General features: G+C 48.5%; 1 protein-coding gene across 2 annotated transcripts; it reads left to right on the top strand.

The window, feature by feature from the left end:
• The first annotated feature begins 2493 nt into the window (after nucleotides 1-2493).
• Nucleotides 2494-10802, top strand: CCR2 (C-C motif chemokine receptor 2). 2 transcript variants are annotated; one of them, XM_084902055.1, is made up of 2 exons: nucleotides 2494-2741; nucleotides 6732-10802. In XM_084902055.1, the coding sequence occupies exon 2, from the start codon at nucleotides 6743-6745 to the stop codon at nucleotides 7865-7867; it is 1125 nt and encodes a 374-aa protein (XP_084758181.1). In that variant the 5' UTR covers nucleotides 2494-2741; nucleotides 6732-6742; the 3' UTR covers nucleotides 7868-10802. The 2 variants fall into 2 exon arrangements, with proteins under 2 accessions (XP_084758181.1, XP_084758180.1); XM_084902054.1 differs by having other exon boundaries at nucleotides 2494-2737.
• Nucleotides 10803-11829: the final 1027 nt, after the last annotated feature.

Consider the following 11829-nt stretch of genomic DNA (forward strand, 5'->3'; position numbering starts at 1 on the left):
TCTTTCCTAATTCCTTCCACGTGTGTGAAGAATTCTAAGGTATACTTACCCAGGTTCCCAATTTTCTGACTAGCTACCTGGACCAGGTGAGAACAAATGGACAAAAAACAAAAACAAAAACAAAAACGTTTGGCCTGATAGTTGTGTGGTTATTTACAGTTCTTTCCCAGATCCACTCTGAGCCCCAGGAAGCAACATTTATGGGTTATATCATTTATCCCTTTTACCCATTTACCCCTCAGCCTAGTGGGTTCAGTCACTTGTAGGCACTGGCAGGAGATTAAAATAGAAACCAAAGTTTAGGGTACTTTCTGCTCCTGCTCTTCTCCTGAGTTGCCAATGTCCTAGTAATGGCTGCATCCTTTGACGTTCAACTCAACTCCAGAATATTGTTTATTCTATAACTCTTCAAATATAGCCCTAAAAGCCCCACTGCTGCTAGTCACTGGACACCTCACTACCCTGAGCATCTCTTGCAGGGCAGGTCTATTGGTAACAAGTTCTATCAGTTTTTATGTATTTTGGAATGCCCTAATTTTCCCCTCACTCTTGGACAATTTTGCCAGATATATCACTTCATGTCTGATGAGGAATCTGCCACTAATCTTAATGAGGATCCTCTGTATGTAACGAGTTGTTTATCCTTGCTGCTTCAAGATTATCTGTGTGTCTTTGTCTCTTAAAAGTTTGATTATAACGTGTCATGGTGTGAGTCTTTTTGAATTTATCTTATTTGAAGCTTATGAGTTTCTTGAATGTTTATATTCATGTTTTTCTTCAGTTTGGGAAAATTTCAGCCATTATTTATTCAAATATTCTCTCTGCCTCTTTCTCTCTCTCTTTCCCCTTGGAACTCCCACAGGTTCCTTAACCTCCATTCACTTTTCCCAACATTTTTTTTCTTCTGTTTCCATTGTCCTATCTACAAGTGTGTTGATTCTTCTGCCTGCTCAAATCTGTTTTTGAATCCCTGTAGTTAATTTTTATTTCAGTTATTATATTTTTTAGCTCCAGATTATTTTTTGGTCTTTTTTTTTTTTTTTTTTTTAGGGTTGTTCCCAGCCACATCCTGCTGGACATTTGAATGTGGCCCTTTCTTGCAATAGCTGATAATACAGAAGCAGAGCTCAGCGGTTAATCTCTAAAGGTTATCTACAGTTTCTACCTCTGAAGCTACTGAGTCAGTGGGACTCAATCTCCTATAGTTCTGGTCCCAGGCACAGGAAAAATGCCTTAGCCTCCAGGCCTCCACCTGGAAGCTGAGGTAACTACCCTATGTTTAGGCAAGTGCAGAAGCCAGAATAGCAGGGTTAAAATTCAAACAGCAGTTTTTACCCAAGTAGGGTTGCTACCATATTTCACTTATGATTTTGCTATTGTTGAAAACTGGGCATTTGATTCTAATAATGCGATAATTCTTCTCCAGAGTTTGATGGTTTTTGTTATATTTTTAAATTGTTGTAATTTGTGTCTGTGCCAGGGATCAGCCTGAGGTGTGACAGTAAGGTCTTCTTGGGTCTTTTCTGAGCCTGTGCCTTTCCTTAGGTATGTATGGTCACTTTCTAATTTTCCCCAGAAATGCAGTTGCTTTCAAATGTCCTGGTCTTTAACGTCTGGCTTCCAAAAGGGGAAAAAGAGAAAATGGAGAGAAAAATAAAGGGCACTGGCCCTTTAAATCTCCTAAAAGTCACTTCAGCCAGAGGAGGATGGGCTTCTAGCAATGGGGAGAAATACAACAGCAATGACTGCTTCTTTGCACCTCTGAGACCAGATCAGCAGCCAGTGATCTGAGCACAGATTCCCTCCTATCTGGAGAGCAGAGTCCAATTTTTGCCCACCCTGGCTCCTGCAAGTGTGTGCCAAGGTCACGGGGAACATGTGCAAGGCCACCTGGAGCCTGGGTTAGGAGCTGAGATTGACCAAAGCTAACTGCGACTGACCATGCAAGTCTACTCCTGAAAGTTATCAACAGACTCAAAGGTTCTCAAAAAGTTCAATCAGACTGACTCTCCCAGGAAGACTGCTGTCTAGGCAGGGAGAACGATTGCTGGTGCTTCCTCCTCCACCTTTTCCCTGGAATCTCAGTGATGTTTTCTTTTAACCAAACTTCTTTCAGAGTAGTCAAACCTATCCCTGAGGCCCTTCTTACTAAGCACATCTCTGACACAAAAGACCACTGAGCATTTCCTTTCATTAGAAGGCTCTCGTTAAGGAAATGTCTAACCTGATCTTAAATCCGTGCTGCCACTGAAACCAGAGCCCTCTGTCACACAAAACCTCACTATATTCCCTCCACCATCACCAACAGCCCCCAGCTAGGCTGTGTCCTCATGAAGTTCTCTTTTGCTCGTGTCATGCAAATTAACACAGGCACGAGACAGTAAAAGATTTCTAGAGATAGAGACCCACAAGATAAAGAGGCCCTGAGTCGTTAGACACAGGAGCAGATGCACAGGGTGTGTCTGGTTTACTCTCAAGGTTGCATAAGCAAGATTTCAAAATCAATCCTACCCTGGAGACCTCAACCTAGCGGACAGTGTTCCTGGCTGCCACAGAAACTCATGACTCTTCTCTTTTTTCTTCAAATCTTTACCCTTACTCTTGTATCCCCGCCTTCTCCTTGTGCAGGAAACTTTATTTCCTACTTCTGCACACCAAGTTCCTACCTCCAGATCTGCTGGGTTCAGTTGCTGAGAAACCTGACCACCCAGTGCCACTTGGAAGAAGCCATCCCCTGGTGAGTCGTGCATTTTCCGTCCCTTTGTGGATCATAGGCTCAGAGCGTCTCAGCTCTGGAGATGCAGGGGCTGGGAGCACTCTGAGGGGCTGCACAGCCCAGGAACTTGGGTGTGAGGAAGGTGGAAAGAGAGGGTGCAGGGTGGTGTCTGCTCCCAGGAATGTTGAGAGAGACCATGGTGACAACGAGGAAGCGAAAAGCAGGGTGAGACCAGCCCTCAGGGCCCAGGTGACTCAGAGAGCGCGCTGAAAAAGAACAACCAAGAGAGTGAGGATAGTCAGGCATTTCCCTACTGCTCCTCTCCCCCGGTCCCTCCCAGCTCCCCAGGGCTTTGAAGAGCTGGAACTTTCTATCCAGAATTTTCTCTCCCTCTAGTCCAGGCTCCAAACCAAAATGTGCCTCTTGCCTTACACCAGGAGGCCCCCAGAGGCCGAAGTGAGGGGCTTACTTTTCTGAGAGGCAGCTTTTCATCGGCTCTGGGTGACATATCCTGACACTTGACAGGGACCCTTAGACATTTAGGTGCATTTCAGCCACCTCCCTAAGTGTCCGCTGCGGTAGGAGCTAAGGGTGCTGGAGTGACAGGAGAGAGGTGACAGGCGGCTGGCCTTGGAGAGGCCAGTGCAGGTACACAGCAAAGTGCAGAGAACGCACAGAGGAAGGGGTGGAGGCAAGTCACCCCCTCGTATCTCCTCACCCTGATCTGGATCATCAGAGTGAAGGTCTGGGCTAGATATTTCTAACTGCCAGGCTTCCTGTGTGATACGGGAGCCGGTATTGAGGACCACTGCTTCAGTCCACACTTTCCCATACAAAAGAGGAAACTAAAACCCTGCTTAAATACAGAACCGCTAAGAGCTTGCTGCACTGAGGGGCTTGGTTCCCTGGTATGCTCATTTTTACGAGGTCTTGCACTGGATTACCTGGGCACCTTGTCCCCAGTGGAGCATTCTGTGTCTCAGTCACTTGCAGCCCGCTAGTTCTGTTAATCACTTAGACCACGGATATTTATTTAGAAGCAACTATGTGCTGGGTTGGGTTCTGGGACACTGCGATACTTCATTGCAAAGCCAAAGATCTCTACGCTCATGGAGCTTGTGTTCTGGTGGGAGTGTGGGGGGATACGGGGTGAGGGGTAGGGAATGCTTGCACATTCATGGGTGGGACATGTTGGTGTGGGTGAGTGTGGATTCTAAAGGCATGGGAAAATACCTAGAAAATCTGTTACCTGTTCTACACCCATCTCTGCTCTCAGAGCCCGGAGATGGGGTGACAGCCCCCGAGGGTCCCAATCCCAGCTCAGCCACTGCTTGCTTTGTGGGCTTGGGAAAGCCATCTAATCAGTCCATGCTAGCATTTCTTCACTTGTTAAAATGCACCGTTATCTCACACATTTGTTGCAATGAATAAATTAATGAATGCATGCAAAGTATTTACCATAGAACCTGGAGCTTCACAGAGGACTAGCAGGCTGCAAGTGATTACAGTTTTCATTCTTTGGGTGGATGCACGTGATCAGAGATGTTGGTCAGGTGCTGCAGATGTCAAGAATCTGGCTCAGTGCTATGAAATGCAAGATCTGTGAAATGTACCAATCATAGGAGGAATTAAGGGAGGCATAACGTATAAAAAGATGTGTATGTAGATACAAACAAATCCAAAGTCACTGCCAGAAAAAAAAAATATTCTTGAGAATCAAGCCTAATGATGTTTAATGTTATACTTTCTATCGGTGCCTCCGTTAGCGAGGTGCCATCATAAGAGCTGGAGGTAAACACATGATCTCGTTCTTGACCTCAAGGAGCTCACAGTGTGTAGAAGATAGGGTGATACATGCTTACTTAGAGGCATGCACTGTGTTATGAGATGATTTTAAAAAAAAGAAGGAGGAGGCTTTACAGAGAAGGGGAATTTGCGCAGGAGGTAGTGGAGGATGAATGGGAGCTCACCAGCCATTTTAGGCAGAAGGGCAAGAATGTGCAAAACCGTGGAAGCCTGAAGGAAATGACGAGTTTGGGCTCATGGAGAGAAGAGGGCTATGCCTGGAGCAGAGGGCCTGGAATTTGAGGAGGGGTTAGAGGTGACGCTGAGAAGTGAGTTGAGAAAGAGTGTGATGAGTAGTCTGGGCATTACCTTTGAAGTCCCATCACATACATAGCCTGGGGCCGAGAAGGGCACGATCCAGTTTCCGTTTGAGGCAAGACAGAGTGAAGGGAGCATGGCCAGGAATAACCTTGAGCGAATGAGAGAGACCACAACAAAGCCAAGTGTGAGAAGCATCCGAGGCAAGGAAGTGGTCGTGGAAAGAGGCTCAGAGGGATGGATCTCAGAGGTGCGTATGAGGGAGAAGTCATGTGGCATCATAATAACAATACAGAGCGTGCCTCCACACCAGCTGCTGCTCTAAGCCCTTGTCTCCAGTCATCTTCACGGCAGCCCAGCCTCGCTCATATTTTATACATAAAGAAACTGATAGTTGAAGAAGTAATTAGCCCCAAGTTACACAACTTGTTAGTTGGAGGCACAATTCTAATCGAGGTCTGTTTGACTCCCAGGACCTGGTTCCTAAGAATGCCCACTTCTGCTTCTTGGCAAGGGTAGTGAAGCACAATAGCCAAAGAAGAACCCACAGGTTGAAGCAAGTTTCCAGGGCTGTGCAGTGTGGGCTATGTGGAATTTGAGGTGCCTGTATGGCACCCACCTTGCCCACTGTTGTAGCTCTAATGCCTAAGACAGAGCATGGCTCCTAAGAGGCGCTCAATAGATAAATGAATTAAGTCCAAGGGGAGATACACAGTAGACAGTGAGTGGAAAATTCCACTCTGACGTATAGTAGTTAAAAGGTGAGTCTGGAAGACAGAGCTTTGGGAAGCATTAGCCTTCAGGGGATTTAGAACCCTGGGATTAGGTGACACAATTCAGGAAGAACTTTGGAGCGAGAATGAAGAGGAAAAAGGTAAAGAGGTGAGAGCCAAGAATGGTGCCTGGGGACTCTTACAGTGTGGGCAGGGGGAGGAGACACCAATGAAGAAAATTCATAGGAAGTGGTTGAGAGGGGAGCTAACCTGTTTTACTTGGAGGGAGTTATCAGAAGGATGGACGGCTCAATGAAGATGAATCTGAAATGAAGCCAGGGGATTTAAATATCGGGTTGTCATGGCAACCTTAGCAAGAGTCATTTTGGCAAAAATGATGAAGGCAGAAAGTTGAGAAGATTATCAGTTAGAATACTTTTGGCTGCAGGTCACAGAAAAGGCAACTCATCACGGCTCACTTTTCTCAAGTAATAAGGGTGGGTTTGGGACTGGGGAATGTTCAGACTCTGCTTCGATTTGCTCCAGTTCTCTGGGTCCTTCAGTCTTGATCTCAAGCACAAGCTAAAGAGCAGAAGGTCAGGCTGAGGTTTCTCTTGCACCTCTCTTATCACAGAAGAGTGTTTGCAGGAACCTTCAAACAGAGTCTCCTAGATCCGTGGTCGGCAAACTGCGGCTTGCAAGCCACCTGCGGCTCTTTGGCCCCTTGAGGGTGGCTCCACCACAAAATACCATGGCCTGAGCAAGTCTATTTTGAAGAAGTGGCCTTAGAAGAAGTTTAAGTTTAAAAAAATTGGCTCTCCAAAGAAATTTCAATCGTTTGTACTGTTGAGATTTGGCTCTGTTGACACTAATGAGTCTGCCGACCACTGTCCTAGACCATCATCCAGGAATGGGCCATCTGCAGAGGAGGGAGGGAAAGCAAGCGTGCAGCACACTTGCCTTATAATGAGAGCCGGGCTCTCTGGGGTGGCCAACGGGGCTGGCCAAGGGCGGTTGGGGAAGATGACTAGCTTCTCTCCTGGGAATAAAGGGAAGTGGTACACCAGCACGCATGCTTTCCAGGAGATGGCTTAGAAGCAAAGACAAAGACTGGACTCGACTTAAGGAGCCAGGATACTTTTCAGACTGAGAACTGGAGCCATTGTGTTGTGTGTTACCATCTTGTTCTCTGCTTGCAGGACGGAGGAGGATGGCAGGCAACGACACGCTGATCGAGTTGGGCCACAACATACTGCCCACAGCTCACTCTCTGCTGACAACAAGCATCCGGGGGAACGGGGCGGAAACCACCACCGTCTTTGACTACGGGGACGAAGGTGTGCCCTGCGTGAAGGACGGCGTGAAACAGTTCGCAGGCAGGTTCCTGCCCCCGCTCTACTCGCTGGTGTTCATCTTCGGCTTCGTGGGCAACCTGCTGGTCGTCCTCATCCTGATCAACTGCAAAAAGCTGAAGAGCATGACTGACATCTACCTGCTCAACCTGGCCATCTCCGACCTGCTCTTCCTCCTCACGTTCCCCGTATGGATCCATGCGGCTGCGAACTGGTGGGCCCTGGGGAACGTGATGTGTAAAGTCTTCACAGGGATGTACCACGTTGGCTACTTTGGAGGCATCTTCTTCATCATCCTCTTGACCGTTGACAGGTACCTGGCGATCGTCCACGCGGTGTTTGCGTTAAGAGCCAGGACGGTCACGTTCGGGGTGGTGACCAGTGGGGTCACCTGGGTGGTGGCCGTGTTCGCCTCTCTCCCAGGAATCATCTTCACCAAATCCCAAGCTGAGGAGTCTCTGTACTCCTGCGGCCCTTACTTCCCAGTCGGGTGGAAGAATTTCCATACGATAATGAGGACGCTCCTGGGCCTGGTCCTGCCCCTGCTGGTCATGGTCGTCTGCTACTCGGGAATCCTGAAGACCCTGCTGCGCTGTCGCAACGAGAAGAAGAGGCACAAGGCCGTGCGGCTCATCTTCGTGATCATGATCGTCTACTTCCTCTTCTGGGCCCCCTACAACCTCGTCCTGCTCCTGGACACCTTCCAGGAGTTCTTCGACCTGAGTACCTGCAAGAGCACCAGCCAGCTGGACCAGGCCATGCAGGTGACGGAGACCCTGGGCATGACGCACTGCTGCATCAACCCCATCATCTACGCCTTTGTCGGGGAGAAGTTCAGACGCTATCTCTCTGTGTTCTTCCGGAAGCACGTGGCCAAGCACCTCTGCAAACAATGCCCAGTTTTCTACCGGGAGACCACCGATCGGGTGAGCTCCACCTACACCCCCTCCACGGGAGAGCAGGACGTCTCAGTGGGTTTGTAAATGAGCGGCGATCTGCTTGTTAAAGGGAGATACCTATCTGTCTATGATAATAAGCCTCAAGGGTTTTGAACTATACAGACCTGCAGGCCTCTAAGGTCAATGCCCAGGAACTCAGGGTTGCAGGTACCAAGAAAGACCCATGTCACTCCTTGTACAGCCAATGTGTACTCAGGGCATATTCCAGAAGCGCCGTGGGTAGAGATTGACTGCAGCCAACTCGTCTCAGTTCCTAGAAAATGCTTCATTGCCAATGCTTATGCTCTTGCCCCCGCCTTCACCATTTTCTCCACTCGCTCTGATTCTATCAGTCTCCTTAATCAAGTGCCCAGTGAGACAACTGTGGGTGAAGGAACCGGGTGAGTGGGCGCGGCCACGTGCAGGGGGAGAGAGGCGTGAGCATGGCTGGGCCTGGGTAGAGATGCAGAGAAGGGGTTTGCTTGTTCAACCAGGCAAGGAGTGGCCCTGAGCCTCACCGCCCACCTGTTTGACTCTGAAGGCTTCCCAGGCCCTGAGCTTGGGGACTGGACTCACTTTCTGACAGCTTTGCTTGGGTCCCATGATCCTCTTCTGTGTAAGTGCGTGACACATCCTCACTTTACTCTGTTTTGCCTATACCAACCCTGCACCCTACCTTTGAAATCTGTTCAACCTATGGTCCCACTGCCCCCATGTTTCTCGGGCCACATGGCCCTATATAAAAATGTACACAAAATGTTTGTTTCCATCTTCTCTAATGAGATGGAAAATAAAGCCCTCGCTTGGTTTTGCCAGGGAAAGGGGAGGGTGGGAGGCAATGATTACGAAAAAGGGTGGGGACCAGTGAGTTCCCCCATCAGGAGTGCAGGGCCGTAGCAAGAGTGAGACCACCCCAGAGTGAGACCACCCCAGGAGTGTTTCCAGCATCAGCTGCGGGGGAGGCCAGGAAGGACCCTCAGCTCCTCCCAAGGCCTCACCTCGCAGACCTGACGGTGCAGCTTCTGCTGCCTCTGCCTCTCCAGGCCTTCTGGCCTCCCTGGCCCTGTTTCCCCAAAGCCTTTCTCACACCCCCTGCCTGGAGGGAGAGCCTACTCCATAGGCCAGTCTGTGGAGGTCCAGGAGAGTAAATCTGGGGAGAGCCTGAAGACAACTGAGCAGCAAGGACCCCCGGTGGGCCGGCAAGAGGGAAGACAGTGGGTGGGAGGGCCGGGCTGTGTCCTCGGACGGAGGAGGGGCCCCGCACTGCCAATCACACATCAGCCATGTGTCTGTGTCTCCGGACCAGCAGGCAGGGGGCTTCAATGAAGATGACTTTGGGTGGGTGGTGGGAGGGCAGAATACCAATGTTTTCCATGGGGATGGATGGGGATGGGGGTGGGGGTGGGGATGGAGGTGGAGGTGGAGGGTGATTAACTGGGAAATTTATGTTTCTATGCATAACCCATGGGCCCAGGCAGTAGTGTGGCAAAGGCTTGGGGGGAGCGGGTGTGGGGAGGAGGGGGTCAACGGGGAAGAAAACAACAAAGCGGACATCTGTAATGTTTTCAACAATAAAGATAAATTAAAAAGAAAAACAAAGACATGAACAAAACAAAAACCAAACAAAGAAAAGTTTTCCTCTCTTAAAATGAGGATGTGTGAAATTTCAGTTATACCAGATGAGCTTCCTTTCTGGATACAGGGGTAGAGCTCAGATTAAAAAAAAAAAAAAAAAAGTTGAAAGATGAAAATGGCGACTTGTGAATGTGCTAACCTACATTTAAAGAAGTGTTATCGTGCCAAGCCTGAGAGTACTGAGTTCGTCATGGAGACAATTCTGATTTTGAGCTTAAAGTCTTGGATTGCAGCTCAGCAGACACAGCTGTAGGGCAGGGGGTCTGCGGTCTGCGATCTCTGGGCATCCGACCTCAATAGCAGCCGCCGGTCCCAGCGCTCCCCTCACCGGCAGCCCAGCCCAGCCCAGCCCAGCCCAGCCTTCATTATCTGACGTGCTGCCAGGCATCTTGTTTTGCATCAGTTAGTCAAGGAAGGCGTAGATTTAATCACATTTGAATGCTTCCAGCCTTTGTCAATGTCGTATTGATGCTTGGATTGTCCCCTTTGGCCGGTGGGAATTCCTAAATCAAGCTGACCCCTAGGCAAAGCTTTAGACCTTCTTCGTAGAGAAGGGGGTTCGTTCACCTAAGTCAGCAAAGGTGAGCCAGGTTAAGCATGTGTGTCCGCGGTACCCGGTACACGTCTGACCTGATGCAAGAAACACGGGCTTTCGGAACCTGGCTCTCGGGACCTGGAAGCGACTTGTGGTTTTACTTTCTTGTTTCCTGACTAGAGAAGGATCACAGAGAAGAGGTGGGAGGGGGTGGGGGGAGAACCGGTGGGCGGGGGGAACTTCTTTCTCCCTCCGGCATTTGTATCATCCCAATGAATGCATTCAATTCTGTTTTGATGATGAAATGTTAAGTCTTGTTATGACTCTGAAAATGAGTCAATGCTCTAACTATATTGTTTTAAAAAACCCTGTTGGTTAAAAACTCCCCATTTCCTCCTTCCCCCCAACTCTGGCAACCACTGCGCCCTCCCTTCATCTCTGAGTTTGACTCCCTTAAATAGCTCCTGTGAGTGGCATCAGGCAGTGCTCGTCCTTCTGTGCCTGCCACATTCAACTTAAAATAAGGTCTTCCCGTTCGCCCGTGTTACAGGGTTTTCTTCTCTTCTGAGACTGAATAACATCCCACTCTGTATATATCACATTTTTTTTTTTTGTTTTACCCATTTAGCAACATGTATAAAATTTCAGTTATACAAGACGAGTAAGCTCTAAATGTCTGCTTTACAACACCGTGCCTATAAATAACAATTCTGTATTGTACACTAAAAAATCTGTTAAGAGGGTAGGTCTCGTGTTACTTAAGGGTTCTTACCACAATAAAAAAAATAAATAAAGCTTTTTTTTTTTTTAACTGCCTGTTTTGTTGTGCTGTGGTGGCATGATCGCAACGTTTCCCTCCTTCCCTGTGTGATTACTCAAGACTGTCCCTGCTGGGTGACACCCCAGCCCCCCACAGGTGGCCCGGCCAGTGGGAAGTGAGCGAAGGGACACGGGCCGTTGTTAACAGTGGTTGGGCTGAGCCTCAGCCACTGACAGGCCGTCCCAGACCAGGACTCCTTCCGCCCGGGCGTCCCGGGGGCCAGGCCAGAAGACACAGAGAGCAGAGCCTGGTCCCCGGCCACACAGCAGCCACACGGCGGCCACACGGCAGCCACACGTCCCCATAACAAGAGGTCTGTGTTAAGCCCCTGAGTTGTGTGTTTGTTTGCTCAGAAGCACAGAAGCTAATGAACACATATGATACATAGAGGCTTCCTAAGAGAAATGCAATGTGACAAGCACACCGAGGATCGATGAGGTCGGATATTAATGCCTGTGCCCTTTTGACTTTATTTATTTATTAATTTTTTATTTTTATTTTTTTATTTTATTTTTAAAATATATTTTATTGATTTTGTACAGAGAGGAAGGGAGAGAGATAGAGAGTTAGAAACATCGATGATAGTCATCAATCAGCTGCCTCTTGCACACCCCCTACTGGGGATATGCCCGAAACCAAGGTACATGCCCTTGACCGGAATTGAACCCGGGACCTTTCAGTCCCCAAGCTGATGCTCTATCTATTGAGCCAAACTGGTCTCGGCTATTTATTAATTTTTTAAAAATATATATATTTTATTGATTTTTTTACAGAGAGGAAGGGAGAGGGACAGAAAGCCAGAAACATCGATGAGAGAGAAATATCGACCAGCTGCCTCCTGCACACTCCCCACTGGGGATGTGCCCACAACCAATGTACCCTTGACCGGAATCAAACCCGGGACCCTTCAGTACGCAGGCCGACGCTCTATCCACTGAGCCAAACCGGTTCCGGCTGACTTTATTTTTTAAAATACGTTTTTATTGATTTTAGAAAGAGAGGAAGGGAGATGGAGAG

This window comes from Pipistrellus hanaki (assembly GCF_964339955.1).
Source record: "Pipistrellus hanaki genome assembly, chromosome: 13".
Taxonomy (NCBI): Eukaryota; Metazoa; Chordata; class Mammalia; order Chiroptera; family Vespertilionidae; genus Pipistrellus; species Pipistrellus hanaki.